This window comes from Pieris rapae, chromosome 9 (assembly GCF_905147795.1).
Source record: "Pieris rapae chromosome 9, ilPieRapa1.1, whole genome shotgun sequence".
NCBI classification, from domain to species: Eukaryota; Metazoa; Arthropoda; class Insecta; order Lepidoptera; family Pieridae; genus Pieris; species Pieris rapae.
This window is the reverse complement of record NC_059517.1, coordinates 4751368-4766047: the sequence shown is the minus strand read 5'-3', so window position 1 is coordinate 4766047 and position 14680 is coordinate 4751368. Positions and strand designations below refer to the sequence as shown.

At 35.7% G+C, this 14680-nt stretch overlaps 1 protein-coding gene across 6 annotated transcripts in view; it reads left to right on the top strand.

Moving 5' to 3' along the window:
* The window catches only part of LOC110998447 (E3 ubiquitin-protein ligase Ufd4), a 28246-nt gene that overhangs the window by 11557 nt on the left and 2009 nt on the right, over positions 1 to 14680 (top strand). For 4 of the 6 annotated variants that reach the window (XM_022267112.2, XM_022267110.2, XM_022267111.2 and 1 more), the window contains 25 exons: positions 46 to 238; positions 460 to 673; positions 2596 to 2895; positions 3231 to 3428; positions 3757 to 3998; positions 4109 to 4262; positions 4528 to 4666; positions 4828 to 4997; positions 5570 to 5704; positions 6383 to 6484; positions 6867 to 6979; positions 7056 to 7191; positions 7721 to 7861; positions 8149 to 8338; positions 8549 to 8798; positions 9540 to 9619; positions 10327 to 10525; positions 10775 to 10915; positions 11179 to 11302; positions 11488 to 11680; positions 12001 to 12128; positions 12590 to 12705; positions 12972 to 13185; positions 13670 to 13911; positions 14415 to 14559. In XM_022267112.2, the coding sequence (XP_022122804.2) occupies positions 46 to 238; positions 460 to 673; positions 2596 to 2895; positions 3231 to 3428; positions 3757 to 3998; positions 4109 to 4262; positions 4528 to 4666; positions 4828 to 4997; positions 5570 to 5704; positions 6383 to 6484; positions 6867 to 6979; positions 7056 to 7191; positions 7721 to 7861; positions 8149 to 8338; positions 8549 to 8798; positions 9540 to 9619; positions 10327 to 10525; positions 10775 to 10915; positions 11179 to 11302; positions 11488 to 11680; positions 12001 to 12128; positions 12590 to 12705; positions 12972 to 13185; positions 13670 to 13911; positions 14415 to 14559 (4259 nt within the window). The remainder of the gene's footprint in view (positions 1 to 45; positions 239 to 459; positions 674 to 2595; positions 2896 to 3230; positions 3429 to 3756; positions 3999 to 4108; positions 4263 to 4527; positions 4667 to 4827; positions 4998 to 5569; positions 5705 to 6382; positions 6485 to 6866; positions 6980 to 7055; positions 7192 to 7720; positions 7862 to 8148; positions 8339 to 8548; positions 8799 to 9539; positions 9620 to 10326; positions 10526 to 10774; positions 10916 to 11178; positions 11303 to 11487; positions 11681 to 12000; positions 12129 to 12589; positions 12706 to 12971; positions 13186 to 13669; positions 13912 to 14414; positions 14560 to 14680) is intronic. The other 2 variants (XM_045629580.1, XM_022267113.2) reach the window with 1 other exon arrangement.

The window sequence follows — 14680 nt, the reverse complement described above, 5'->3', positions numbered from 1 at the left end:
CATATATATTAGAAACACAATAGTAATCTACTTTTTCTGCTTCAGATGCACCAAATCAGTTATCAGAGCGCGAGCGCATTCTTCGCGAGTGGTTAATGGAGGGAGACACTGGCGCCACGGTCGCGTCGCGGCTGGTCGCGGTACTAGAGAGTGTGGAACGACTTCCGGTGCTTGCACCTGTACTGGATGCACCAACAACACACCCTTCAGCTTTACATCATCTTACTAAGCGTATTCGGTATGTTGAAATCGCTGGACTTGTCCACATATAGGCATGGCATTGTTTTAATATACTTTTATGTACGTCTATCTAATACCTTCAAATAATTATGCAAATGAGTGTTATCACGAATTTTTAAATTGAATTATAATACCCAGTTGCTATTACAAAATAAATACTTACTTAGGCTTTACTTTCTAAATTGCCAGGTTTTCTAGACTAACAAATTACAATTTCAGGCTTCGCGTGGAACGTTCAAATGACGATACAAGCGAAGACACAACTTCGAATAACGGCAACCGCAATCTTAGAGTTGAAGCCTTAACGACTATTAGACAGTTGGAGCGTTTCCTCGCTAAATCTGTCGCGCGTCAGTGGTACGATATGGAACGGTCTACATACAATTTTGTTCAGAGAATAAAGTCGGAAGCGCCAATTAACTTCACGTATGACGTAAGTATAGTAATTATTTATGATAAGGGCCGTTTAAGAATTACGTAAGCAGATTAATTGTAATTTATTCCCCCACCCCAATACTGTATCTATATATATAAAAGAAAGTCGTGTTAGTTACACCACTTATAACTCAAGAACGAAAGAACAGATTTGAGTGAAAATTGGTATGGAGGTAGCTTAGAGCCAGGAGACGGACATAGGATACTTTTTATCCCGTTCGACAGCGTTCCCGTGGGACTTGACATGAAACGTCAGTCACTATAAAAAGTGGTATAACAAATAAGAATCAGACTTGGAATAATAAAACGCAAATGATAGCTATGTAATTGACGTATAATGACAGCTATGTAATGACGTATATATGACAATTTGATATTTGTAAGAAATCAATATTCAAAATATTTCTATTAAATAAATACGTTTAATTATTTTTACAATTTACAATTTAATTATAATGATAGTGCTATTGCCCATTCGTATAAACAGTGAAGAGAACTATAAAACTCGGTATTGTCGTATGTATACAGTTCATCCAAAGAATGATGAATGTTTCTATTTGTTGTTGTTGTCGAATGACGCATTTAATCGAGTATTGGAACGGGAACGTGAATATGATCACCAGGAATTAGATTTAGTAGTTCAAACGAATGTACCCCTGTTGAAATACCAACAAAAGGAAGTTTATGATACTTTAATGAAGGCAAACGATGATGAAAATGGTGGTTTATATTTCCTAGATGCCCTTGGTGGAACTGGCAAGACATTCCTCATGTCATTAGTTTTAGCAACTGTTCGGGCGAGATCCAACATAGCGGTTGCAGTTGCTTCTTCTGAAATAGCAGCCACATTGTTAGAAGGATGCCGTACGGCTCATTCAGAATTAAAATTACCGTTAAATCTTCAAACTATTGGAGAACCAACGTGTAATATTGCAAAACACTCAGCAATGGCCAAAGTTTTAGCGGCATCGAAAATCATCATCTGGGACGAATGCACAATGGCGCATAAACGTGCATTGGAAGCACTTAACCGAACATTAAAAGATTTACGCAATGAATCGAGATGTTTTGGAGGAGCAATGATTTTACTGTCTGGCGATTTCCGCCAAATACTGCCAGTAATTCCAAGATCTACGGCTGTCGACGAAATAAACGCTTGCCTCAAATCGTCAAATCTATGGCGCTATGTGACGAAACTGCAGCTGACAACAAACATGAGAGTTACATTGCTTACTGATAAAAAAGAAGAAAAAGAATAAAGATGTAGATGACCTGAACTACATAATGGTATGCGTTTGGTGGTTAGAAAATTGAAGAACAATGTAATTTACGCTACGATAATGATAGGAAAATTCAAAGGTGAGGAAGTTCTTATTCCGAGGATCCCGATGATCCCAACCGATATGCCGTTTGAATTTAAAAGACTTCAATTTCCGATACGTCTTGCATTTGCCATGACCATCAACTAATCACAAGGCCAATCCTTAAAAGTTTGTGGTTTAAATCTAGAACATTCATGTTTTTCCCATGGTCAATTATACGTGGCATGTTCACGGGTCGGAAGACCATCAGCGTTGTTTGTTTTTGCGCCTGATAATAAAACAAAAAATGAAAAAATGTGTATCACAAGGTACTTAAGTGAAGAGCAACCTATGTACTAAAATACAGAAATAATAATGAATGATTAATGTAGGTATTTAATTTTTTTGTATTTTTTCCAATAAAAAAACCCAAACTGCTTATTTATTGCCATTAAGGCGGAACAAAGTTCGCCGGGTCAGCTAGTTTATAATATAACGTTAAATTATACGATTTAAAACGATTATTATAATTAATAAATAATAAATAAAAGTTCAATAACATCTGTATAAAAAAATAATTGCTTTGCCTTGGTACTTTAATACATTTTTGTATCCACAGCACGACTTTGATGACAATGGCATAATTTACTTCATCGGAAGCAATGGTGGCACTTGCGAATGGGTAAATCCAGGCGCACACGCGCTTGTCAGCGTTTGGTCATCGGATGGACGACAATTACCCTATGGGAGAGCTGAAGATGTCCTCTCGAGATCACCAGAACCATTGAATGTTCATACAAACGATGATAGACGTGCTTTCATAGCTTTGGACCTCGGCCTCAATGTTATCCCCACTGCGTATACGTTGAGACACGCGCGCGGGTACGGGCGATCTGCGCTTAGGAACTGGCTGTTCCAGGTTTGTGGAAGTCAATTTTAGTATAAAATATTCGGTAATTTAACATTTCTAATTTAATGAATTTTATAAAATGTATAGCGAAATGGAATTTAAATGTAGATATCGTATTTATATGCAACAATTTTCGTGATAGTCCAGCTTGTTGAATTATTTTGTATTGCAATTTGATGAAGTTGAAAAGGCGATAATAGAAAATATATTTTTCAGGCAAGATTTAGTGTATGTATACTCTGATTTTTAATTTCGTAGAATTCTGCCATTTCATAAGTGTTGCTACGTAGGCTGGTGCCTATGTATTAAATATGATTTTTAAAATGTTTGTGTTTTTGTGTCAGATGTCAGCGGATGGTGTGACGTGGACTACTTTAGTGACTCACACAGACGAACAGGCGTTGCAAGAGCCCGGCAGTACAGCAACTTGGCGCGTGCGATGCGATTTACCATACAGATATCTTCGCATACAACAGAATGGGAAGAATTCTTCAGGACAGAGTCACTACTTATCGCTGTCTGGACTCGAGATCTATGGAAAGGTATTCTTACAGACTTCTTCTCTTTTGAACTTTTGTGGTTTCAAACATGAATAAATTTTCATGAATAATAAAAACTAAAAGCTGTATTATAAAAATACCCTAATAATCGTTAGGAACCATTTATGATTTGATTTGTTGTTTAATTAATTAAAAACTTTTTACTGAAAATTTTTAAAATATTGTGATCCTGACAAACCTGCATTTAAAATGTTTGAAAAATCAGTTTTTGTAATTAACGTTTTAATGGTGAACTATCTTTGTATTTGTATCCATATATCAATCTTTAGCCTTATCGAAGTGAAGTAGCTAATTATAATTTTCCCTTTAGGTAATAAGCGTTATCGACTCAGTACCTCGTCAAGTGGGCGGTCCCACGAGCGTGGCAGCTGTCACGTCAGTTAGCACGGGAAGCGGAAGTCGTACGCGTCGAATGTCTCGAAATGCACGTGGCCTCTGCTTAGGCGCAAGAGTCGCTAGAGGGCCCGATTGGAAGTGGAGGGATCAAGATGGCGCCCAACCGGCTATGGGCACTGTCACATCTGACCTTCACAATGGATGGGTGGATGTTAGGTAGGAATCGAAAAATAACTTCATTATAATTCAGTAAATATAATAAAATGGGTAAAAATATTTAAATATACATAAAATGGGTTAATTTTATGTTATTTTTCCCTCTAAAGGTGGGATCATGGTGGCCGTAACTCGTATCGTATGGGTGCGGACGGAAAGTTCGACTTGAAGTTAGTAGGAGGCTACGAACATAATACAAACGCACGCTCGCGAAAGAGTCACTCAACACCAAGTTTACCGGATGCTACTAATAATGATAACCAGGTATTACTTTTTAGTACTCATATAGTTGAGGAATTGATGATAGTCGATTATCAAGGACGGCTATAAGTACAGTATTATAATTATGAAATATATTTTCACTAAAGTATTTCCGAACCAATTTTACTTCAAAAAAGGGGTTATAATTTTTAAAAGGCCGGCAAAAAATTTAGATTAAAACTTTAGCTCGGTAGAAGATGAGTCATTTGCAATGTTTTCTTTGTTTTGGGTAACAGACAGCAAAACTTTTATTATACAAATGCTTTAGGTTTCTGTTGCGTCTACGGAGCAAGCATCGTCAGCTGATAACATATCAGGAGAGGAGATGGCAAGTAATATGACGCGACCTCGTATGCACGCTACGGATCTCTCAGCTATCAATAACTCCACGCACCATATTAATACTGGTAATTATACGTCTTAGGAGAAGATTCGAAAAAATTCGTCCAGAATTTGCGCTGAGTTTGACTACCCTTTGACATATGGGATACTTAGCAAATCTGAATCCTATCCTATAACTTATGATACATTCAATTGTAGCAGACATTTTAAAGCTTTTCATTGACAGATCTCGCCACAATCGTGGAATCGCTAACTTTGGGAGCTGAAGGGAACAACTGTATGGCAGATTTAGCGAACACTTCTTTAACGAATATGGAAATGGGGCCTACTAGTATTACTGATATAACCAAACCATACCCAGCCAAAGAACCGGTACCGGAATCTAACAGTCAGGAGGTGAGTTTGCTTTATTGTTCGAGGTTAAATGTTGCTAGTACTAAACTACCGTGCTCGTGCTAGAATTAATAGAATTAACAAGCATCTTGATATCTCTATATTATTTATTAATCAAATCAATCAATCAAAAATCATTTATTCATATAGGTAACACAATGTACACTTATGAACGTCAAAAAAAAAGAAATATACATTAAATGATTCTAATTTTACATTTACTGCCAGTTCTCAAATCAAGGGCGTAGAACGGAAGAGAAGAACTGGCAATAAACTCTCCGCCACTCTTTTTTAATCGCCAAGTTTTTTTTACACAATGTTTGTAAGGAGCTGCAACCATTACACCATGTAATATTATTTATTTAATAGTATTACTATGTGAACTAAAAATATTCACACATTATTGACGATCAGTTCTGTTTAAAGAACTTTCTTGACACCGTTACTAATGACACGTTTACTAATCGAATAACAATGTGGTAAGCTTCGAAGCCTTTAAACGGATAAGGGTTGTAAAGACTAGTAGTGGTTCGATCGCGTGCCCTATAAATAGTGTAGAGCAGTGTGTTACGAAGGAGGAGCGTCGCCGACGAAGTTCCGGTGAGGCTCAGCGGAACAGCGCCAACGCCTTGCTTTCGAGCGAGTTGCTGGCCTTACCCGCCACCCTGTTGCACACCCTGCGTAATAATGCTAACAGACTGCACATACAGGTATATTAGGCCCGCTTGTTCTGAGACACGTTCGCTAATAATAATAAAAGTACTAAAAAAATTTTTTATTAATTTAAAAACAATATTCTGTTTACGTCAGAAAATTGTGTTTTGTGTAGGCAATTTTAAGAAAATAATATAAACATTGATGATGGATTTAAATGGGCGTCACAATCGTAAACTCATTATTAATAAAAATGGAAAAAAAATATATCATAAGTTTATTCTGTAAAATCTATTTTAATTTCCAACTATACATTTAAGCGACCATGTTATGGAGATGTAAAAAGCAATTATAAATATTAAAACCAAATTTCGTAATAAGGTTTTAGTGCCCGTAAATGGGCATGAACCATTTTATGATGATTTAAGTCATTTAATGTTCCACGTTCGCGTATACATGCGTATACATAATAACATAAAGCGTATAACGATGATGTCTCAGAATATAAGGGAAGATATTTTTCCGTAGATACAGTCATTAATTTTGTAGTTAGTGTTATTATTGATAGAGATTATCTTGTATTTGTGTTTGTAGCATACGTACGATTATTTTTATAAATTGTGTTGATTTTTTATAAGTTGTGTATTATACGATATTATCGCATGTAAAACTGATTATCAAGCAACATTTATAGTTTTATATTAGGCTATATGTGAAATGTTTTTTTATTTCAGTGTGAAGAAAACGAGAACAGCGATGGTCAATATGTGGATCACAAAAATGATGGACAAGGAAGCGGTACAATGAGTGCCAGTGAACCAGATTTGACACAACAGGTATTAAAGCATTTTTCAGTTATGGACAAAAATTTTATTTAACTATAAAAGTGGTTTCCTGAACCATCATCGATGTTCATCGTTTCACTGTATTGAGCAGATATCCCGTAGTCAGTACATTGTTAAATTGGATAAAAAACAAAAAACAATTTTTTTTCTTTTTTCTTTATTTTACAAAATAATATAATAAACAAATATGTTACATTAGAAAACCGCTGTGATTAATGTTTAGTAGTGCGAAAAATGAATATAAAAGTAGTTTATACATATGCATAGATTTTATGATAGTAAACGACTTTAGAATCAACGGAATGAATAAAAACAGAAAGAGTTTTTTTGTGTGTTATTATTTCTATGTAATAAATATGTGTGTGAATTGCAGGGTGCCGCTCGTTTGTTGGAATCATTGGGTGTTGGCCGTATGTCAAGTGCGTCCAGAAACAATTCCAACCAACAGAGATCGAACCGTAACAACCCAAGTAGCTTATTTCCTAGGTGAGTGATTCTTAAGAAAGAATATCTTTATTATTAAAAAAACTTATTATATTATATTCTTATGAATTTTTTTTAGTTTGGTACGTCTGGCGTTGTCCAGTAATTTCCCCGGCGGCCTACTTTCGGCCGCACAAAGCTACCCATCCCTTGCGCCGAACGCACAGAATGCGCTTACCTTATCACTTACTTCAACATCCAGCGAGAGTGAACAGGTATTTTTATATTTTATATTTGTTCTATGGTAATAGAGCAGGTTGACTCTTATCTATCAAGTCGTAGTTTTTCTATGTGTGCATTGTAACATTCGCTTGAACGGTGAAGGAAAATCGTGAGGAAACCGGCTTGCCTTAGACCAAGTAGTAAGTCGACGGCGTGTGTCAGGCACAGGTGGCTGATCACCTACTTGCATTTTACATTGACAATTGATTACGAAACAATGATTGAAATCTGATGCCCAGACCTAAAAAAGCTTGTAACACTATTGATTTTTTTTTTCGTGGATATAGTGTTGTTATATTAATTCATTTACTTTAACAACTATTGTAAACAAAAACTTCTTTATAATTCCCGATATATATGAGTCGTTGCGCAAAGGTCCTTTTTATTTTTTTACTAATATCAAGATTACAATGTTTAAAAGTATGTAAATTAAAAATATACACAGTTGTTCATATAAGCTGTGGGTGATTTCGGAGACATATTTTTTTGTTACGCTTATACTTAATTTTGGTGGTATTACAGGTGTCACTAGAGGATTTCTTGGAGTCCTGTCGTGCGCCTGCCCTTCTGACAGAATTGGAAGACGATGATGATGGAGATGATGCTCTGGATAGCGACAAAGAAAACGAAACCACTTACCAAGACTTACCTAGAGTTACTTGTGTAAGTATTTTTGTGAATATTTCAAATTGTTATATGGACAAAACATTTCTTAAGTATGTCACTCTAAAGTAAAACATAAATAGCCAAAGTCGCGAACATAAGCCCAACGAATGCGTAGAAATTTATTTTCTAGATTTTTTCTAATAATAATCTATTTAATTATAAAGCAGGATAAAGTTCTTTAGGCTTCCAAAATATTATTTCCTGGATTCTTAGTCAGCTTGTGTTGTATTATTTTATGTGCAAAATATACATTTTTTGGTAAGTATTTATCATACTAACAATAGTTGCAGGTATCCCGTAATCTATTATCTCTGATGGAGGAGGAAGCCCTAGAAGCTGTGCAGCGTGGCTCGAATCCTGTATGGCGCGCACGCAAGCCCTGGGATGACGACTTCGTGCTCAAGCGACAGTTCTCAGCACTCATACCCGCTTTTGATCCTAGACCTGGAAGAACAAATCTCAACCAGACTGTCGGTGAGTTGCCATATCTAGAAAATTTTGCTATTTTGCATCAGCCGATGTGTAAACTAATAAATACCAACTTATCACATAGTTTTTGTATTTTTTACATATAATATCAAATCAATTGATCAAATGTAATCTCGTCATCGTAATTATTAGAATTACCATTATTCAATTGTCTGAGAATGACTTGACATAATAATATGCCATCTTTATCCACAGATCTCGACATACCCCTAAATGAAGACTCGGATGCGGAAGAGCCGACGGAGCCTTCAGCAAACAAAAGTGACGCAACACTCACGGAAAATTTGAATAATGCAGCAACGCGTCTGCCAACCCTTAAATTGATATTAACATCTGGCGGTGTGTCGCTGCCCTTAGATAACCCTTCTTGGACACTCTATCGGGCTGTTTTGGCACTTAACGCTAAACTACCCGCACACGATACGCATAGAGATACAACGTATACGTAAGTTCAAATATTTTTTGCTTTATCCAAAAATAGATACATTGCCTTTGTACGAACGAGATGTTTTATAAGCTCTTACAAAACAGTAATTTTAGTTATTATTATTATTATATTTGAATTCTTAAAGTTATATAAAAAGTCGGCCAACTTACTAGAGATCGTATTATGAGATATATCGTCACTCCATCGATATGGACATCGTCATCATGGGTTTAGTGGGCGTCATTTGAGTAATGTGCGAGCATGAAGGATCGATTAATTATCGTACAGTATTTAATTTAGATTGATTCTTAGTGGGTTCAAGGCACCGATCTCACTTTTAATCACAATCTCAAATGCTCTTCTGAATACTCAATCAGAATTACCCTGCGTACCCGGAACGCACTGTCCAAAGACAAAATGACCACACTTGAGGCATTTCCTCGGTTCTGATTGGTCGTAAATTAAAAAAAAACAAAACAAATAGAATCAAACATTTTCCATCTTGAGATCATAGATCGTTCTATTACTTTCTTAATCTCAATTATATCAATTATTAACCAAAGTAATAATATTATAATAATAATCAACATTCAATTGCCTTGATATGATAATCTGAGTATTACCCGAAATATATGTAGCTTATAACTAATATACTGTCTAGTACTATAATGTATGCTGCCGGGATTTTTAAATTTAGGAGGTAAGTTAATATGGTGTGGTAAAAGATTTACGCAGATTTTAATAATGTCTATTTTACAGCTTAACGTACAAGGAGGTGGATAGTGCGGACACGTTGACGCCTTCGAGCGATACTGAGGAAGAGGAACCAGCCGATCCAGGTCAGTCCATGTATTTTAATTTATAAAGCATTTCATTATTGTAGAAATATAACACGTAAAAGACTATTTAATCGTACGGTTCGGCAGCACACAATAGTAAACAAACCGGTTACGACTTGTCTTGCTTTCTTATTTCCTTCCTGTTCTTATTCAGTATTAGTACAGGCAGCGCATATTAAGACTATCCTAATATTATTTGTGTGTGTGGTTATGGTCGTGTATATCCAAATTTAGGGACATAGTGACATGTCGCAGTGGAGTATACCACTAAAACTTGAATGAATGAAAAATATAAGGGTATTTATCATATACAAAATTTAACATGAAAGTGTATTATCTTCCTATCTATCGTTGACGTGATGAATGAATGGTTTGACAAAATAAGGATTCACAGTTCTTTCTTTTATCAAATCATTCGACCAAACAAAAGTAACGTACTGCAGCTCACTGAGATGGTAAAAGTAAAATTGTTGAATTTAGGAGAAATATTAAAAGAGTAGTTATATTTTTTAAAGAAATAACAGATATAAATGCAAATTGATTACATAACTCGATGTTTAGAGTGCTTTTCAGCCATGCTGGTGGACGCGATAAATCATGTCTTCAAAATTAGGAGACTGGTCTTGACATTCGTATTATTAAAACTGTGTGGTTTAATTACTAGAATTCATTGTTGCTATATTTGTTTTATTTTTTTGTTTAAACAGTTGAACGCGGTGTGATCGGTTGTGGTGGGGACGCTGAACGTGGCGCCATGGTCTCGTGTTGTGTGCGCGTGCTTCGGCGCCTTCAAGCTGTCGTGCCTTCATTACCGCCACATGCTTTGCTCTCAGCCAAGTTGACCACAAAACTGCACCATCAGTTGCAAGAGCCTCTTACTCTTGCTGCTGCAGCTGCACCTAGATGGTACGTATATATAAACAAGAACGTATACGCACACATACGTGATACTCGTTCTCACTTACGCCTACACGCAATCACATTTACTTACATCGTCAATCATGATAGAAGTCATAATATGCTAACAAACGTAGCATATTATGACTTACATAAATGCCATAAAATTACTAAATTTTCTTATTCTGCAATATGTAACCATAATAAAACATGAAACTGTCCATCAATAACTCAAATAATTTTGAAATTTTCTTCTAGGTGCCAACAATTGAACGACTGGTGTCCTTTCCTGTTCCCACTGGAGACTAGGCAGATGTTCTTCGCATGTACAGCATTTGGTACATCAAGAACGATAGTCTGGCTACAGGCACAGCGCGATCGGGCTTTGGATAGGCAGAGGTATATTCAGTTCAATTATGAAACCATTTATTTTTACTTTTTTTTAGTTATCACTAATTAAAGTATCGGAATCTATTGTTTATTTTCCAACATCTTATTTGTGTATGAAATTTTCAACTTAAAGCTTTTCTCGTATAATTTTATTAATAGAATGTAACTATATAATAATAATAATATATCCCATATTGGACTTCTGTTAGATAGTCTTCATGTAACTTTAAAAGTTTTTTTTAAGCTTTCTAAAGCTAAATACACAATTACAGGGCCGGTAACACTGTGTCGCCACGTCGTGCGGATCTCGAAGCTTCAGAGTTCCGAATGGGTCGATTAAGGCATGAGCGAGTAAGAATACCACGTGATACTCATTTGCTGCGATCTGCTATGCAGGTAATATTTTAATAAACTGTCTAGATATATTTATAAAATTGAATTATTACATAACTGTAGGCTAGATTGTCCCAGAATTCCCTTCCCCATTCTAAGAAAATCCTTAATTAAAAATGATATATTCACTATAATTTTTGTTTTGTAGGTTTTGAATTGTATTGAATTGTATGTATTAATATTTTCAGGTGATGCGCGTCCATGCAGGGCGGAAATCGGTCCTAGAAGTGGAATTCGAGGGCGAAGAAGGCACCGGTTTGGGACCTACCCTCGAGTTCTACGCACTCGTGGCAGCTGAACTGCAACGCACTGATCTCAATATGTGGCTCAATGATGCGTACACGCTCGAAAACAACGCGCCGCATATTACTGTGCCCGAGGGTAATTGTTTATTTTGACATTATAGAGAAACAAAAACTGTGATTTGATCAATAATTCGAATAAAACTTTAACTGTTTAAATTAAATATACTGGTAAAAAAACTTCATGTACATAATATAGAATTTTAAAAAGAATGATTTTATTTTAGGTAGGCCAGTCAAATTATTTACAAGTTTGGTATCTTTTTTGTTAGAAGTCTCATATTTACTTAACATTTATGCATATCTGACCATCATTATACTAGTATCATTTACTCCTTAATTAAGGGTTCCTGCATATTAAATATACAGGAAATAATTAAAATGACATTGAAATTTCAGTGGAAAAACCGATCGGCTACTACGTGTCCCGCGCCGGGGGCCTCTTCCCAGCGCCTCTGCCGCAACAATCAACAATCTGTGATATAGTTTGCAAATATTTCTGGTTCCTAGGAGTATTTTTAGCTAAGGTTAGATTTTTTTATATCCATAATCGTGAATTTTAACGCATTACGCACTTGAGACGAACCGAATGGGGAACGAAAAAAAAACACTTTTCTATATCTTTCTATACATCTTTTTTTTTTTTTTTATAGAACCGGGGCAAACGGGCAGGAGGCTCACCTGATGATTTTATTTTTCTCTTTGATTATTGTTATTTTGTGTGTGGTTTTGCTTGCATTAATGATATGTCTGTCTAATTTATTACTTAAATCGACGGTTTGAGTGTTTAGCAATCATTATAGTGAGACACATAAAATTGACAGATGTTATTATTATATTCAATTTTGTATTACTCTATTATGATATTTGCAGTTGTTGAACTTTAGTTTTATTAAGTGTGTGCAGAACTCTTTTGAAAATGAAACCAGCAATGAAATATATTTTATGAAGTTGTTCTTAATATTATATTTATTGTATGTATTTACAGGTTTTACAAGATGGGCGTCTAGTCGATTTACCCTTATCAGAGCCTTTCTTGCGAATAATGTGCGGAGAAGAACTCACTGCTGAACATTTGGAGGAAGTTGATCCCATTAGACATAGGTAGGCACTTTATTTATTTAAATGTAAAATTAGTTGTATTATGATAATACTGTTTTAATAGTTATAGTGGCTCTACGGTAACTAATTAGCAATCACTAAATTAACCGACTAACAGGTCATGTTTAGTCAATTTTTAAACATCTTCATCATTATTTTGTTTATTTGACATATCATTAATCCTGATCCAGGAACCGTCCACTTCATTGCCATGTTTTCATGGATTTTTTAATCTTTACGCAATAATGAAATACTAAACGCGTTTTCAGGTTCCTAACTAGCGTAATAGAAACTGCTCGCGAATACGACGCGATAAAGCAAGATGATTCATTAAACGAGGCTGAGAAGGATAGAAAGTCTAAGGCGTTGTTGGTAGAGGGCGCCACCTTTGAAGAACTCTCACTGACCATGACACACGTGGCTTCCAACAGTGATCCATCGGTTTCAATTCAGCCGCTATGCGATGGCGGAGAACATATCGAGGTAGGAAAATTAACAATTCTGTGTATATAATTCTTTCGCTTAAGTATTTTCCTAATGTAAAATTATATATGAATATAAATAATATTATGTAATTTAGAATATAAAATTATATTGTTACTGTAAAAGCTCGAACTACGGTTAATCTTAAGATTTAAGAGTAAGTCTTAGGATTTACCGACATGAGTTGGTAAATGTAAGTATTTCTGAAAATACGACATTTCATCCATTCGAATTCATTATATGCTAGGTTCTACCACTGTCAGCTGGTAGATGTTGGTTAAACACATAAAGTTATATCTCTGAATATCTCAATCTCTATCCATATACGTTATTGGTTTTTTCAAAATAATTTAAATAAGTTGGTATTATTTTGTACTTTATATATATATAATTTTCATAAATTAAAATTTAACATCAGTTACAAATCAAAATATTTGTTGCACATACAATTATGTGTACGGTTATAAAGGTGATTGTTATATAGGTGGGTGCCCATAACGCCCGCGAATACGCATCGTTAAGCGCCCGTTGGATGGTCAACGATGGCGTACAGCGTCAAATATCTGAGTTCCGACGTGGTTTTGGCGCCGTTTTTCCGCCGAGACGTCTACGCGCATTCTCACCACCCGAGTTGCGTTTACTGGTCTGTGGCGAGCGTGGGCCCGTCTGGACCAGGGACCATCTCCTTCAGTACACGGAGCCTAAGCTGGGATACACGCGTGATAGGTGAGTTATTTCCAACTTTTGATAAATTAGTTTTAACAGCAGTGCCCTAGTAGCTTTGGCGTGCGACTGTCTTCTTTTAGGTCGTACGTATGGATTACCGGATTAACTTCTTTGTTTTGGGGGCCATTTGAATCCGTCAATTCATGTGAATGATTCATAATGTTTATGTACTATTATTTTTTTGGGAGTTATGCTTACTTTTGCTGACAAGAGGAAGGGGGGGGGGGATAAATTGCAGTAAATCTGCTTACGTATACTTGAACGGCCCCTATGTCAGTATTTTACTGTCGCTCGTACGGTGAAGGAAAACGTCGTGAGGAAAGAAGCCAAAGTGTCGAAACCGTGTGTCGGGCACAGAATACAGAAATCAGACCTTCAAAGGTTCTTCAAATCTAAAAATAAATAAAAACTTATAATTAAATAATTTCAGACGAATAATATTTTTATACAGCAGAACATATTTTTATATTTGTTACATTTAAATATTTCATTGGTTTTTACAGTCCGGGTTTCCTACGGCTGGTGGAAGTGCTAGTAGAGATGTCTCAACGAGAGCGTAAGGCCTTCCTTCAGTTCGCAACTGGTTGCAGCAGTCTGCCGCCCGGTGGATTGGCTAATCTTCATCCTAGGCTTACAGTTGTTCGCAAGGTAATTATAAAAAATGACAACGTGCCACTAAAGATAGGGATATATCTTTGTTTTTCTAATAAAATTAAAAGGAATGTCAAGATTTAAAAAAATATTTCTTCATATTTTATTAGCCAGTTCT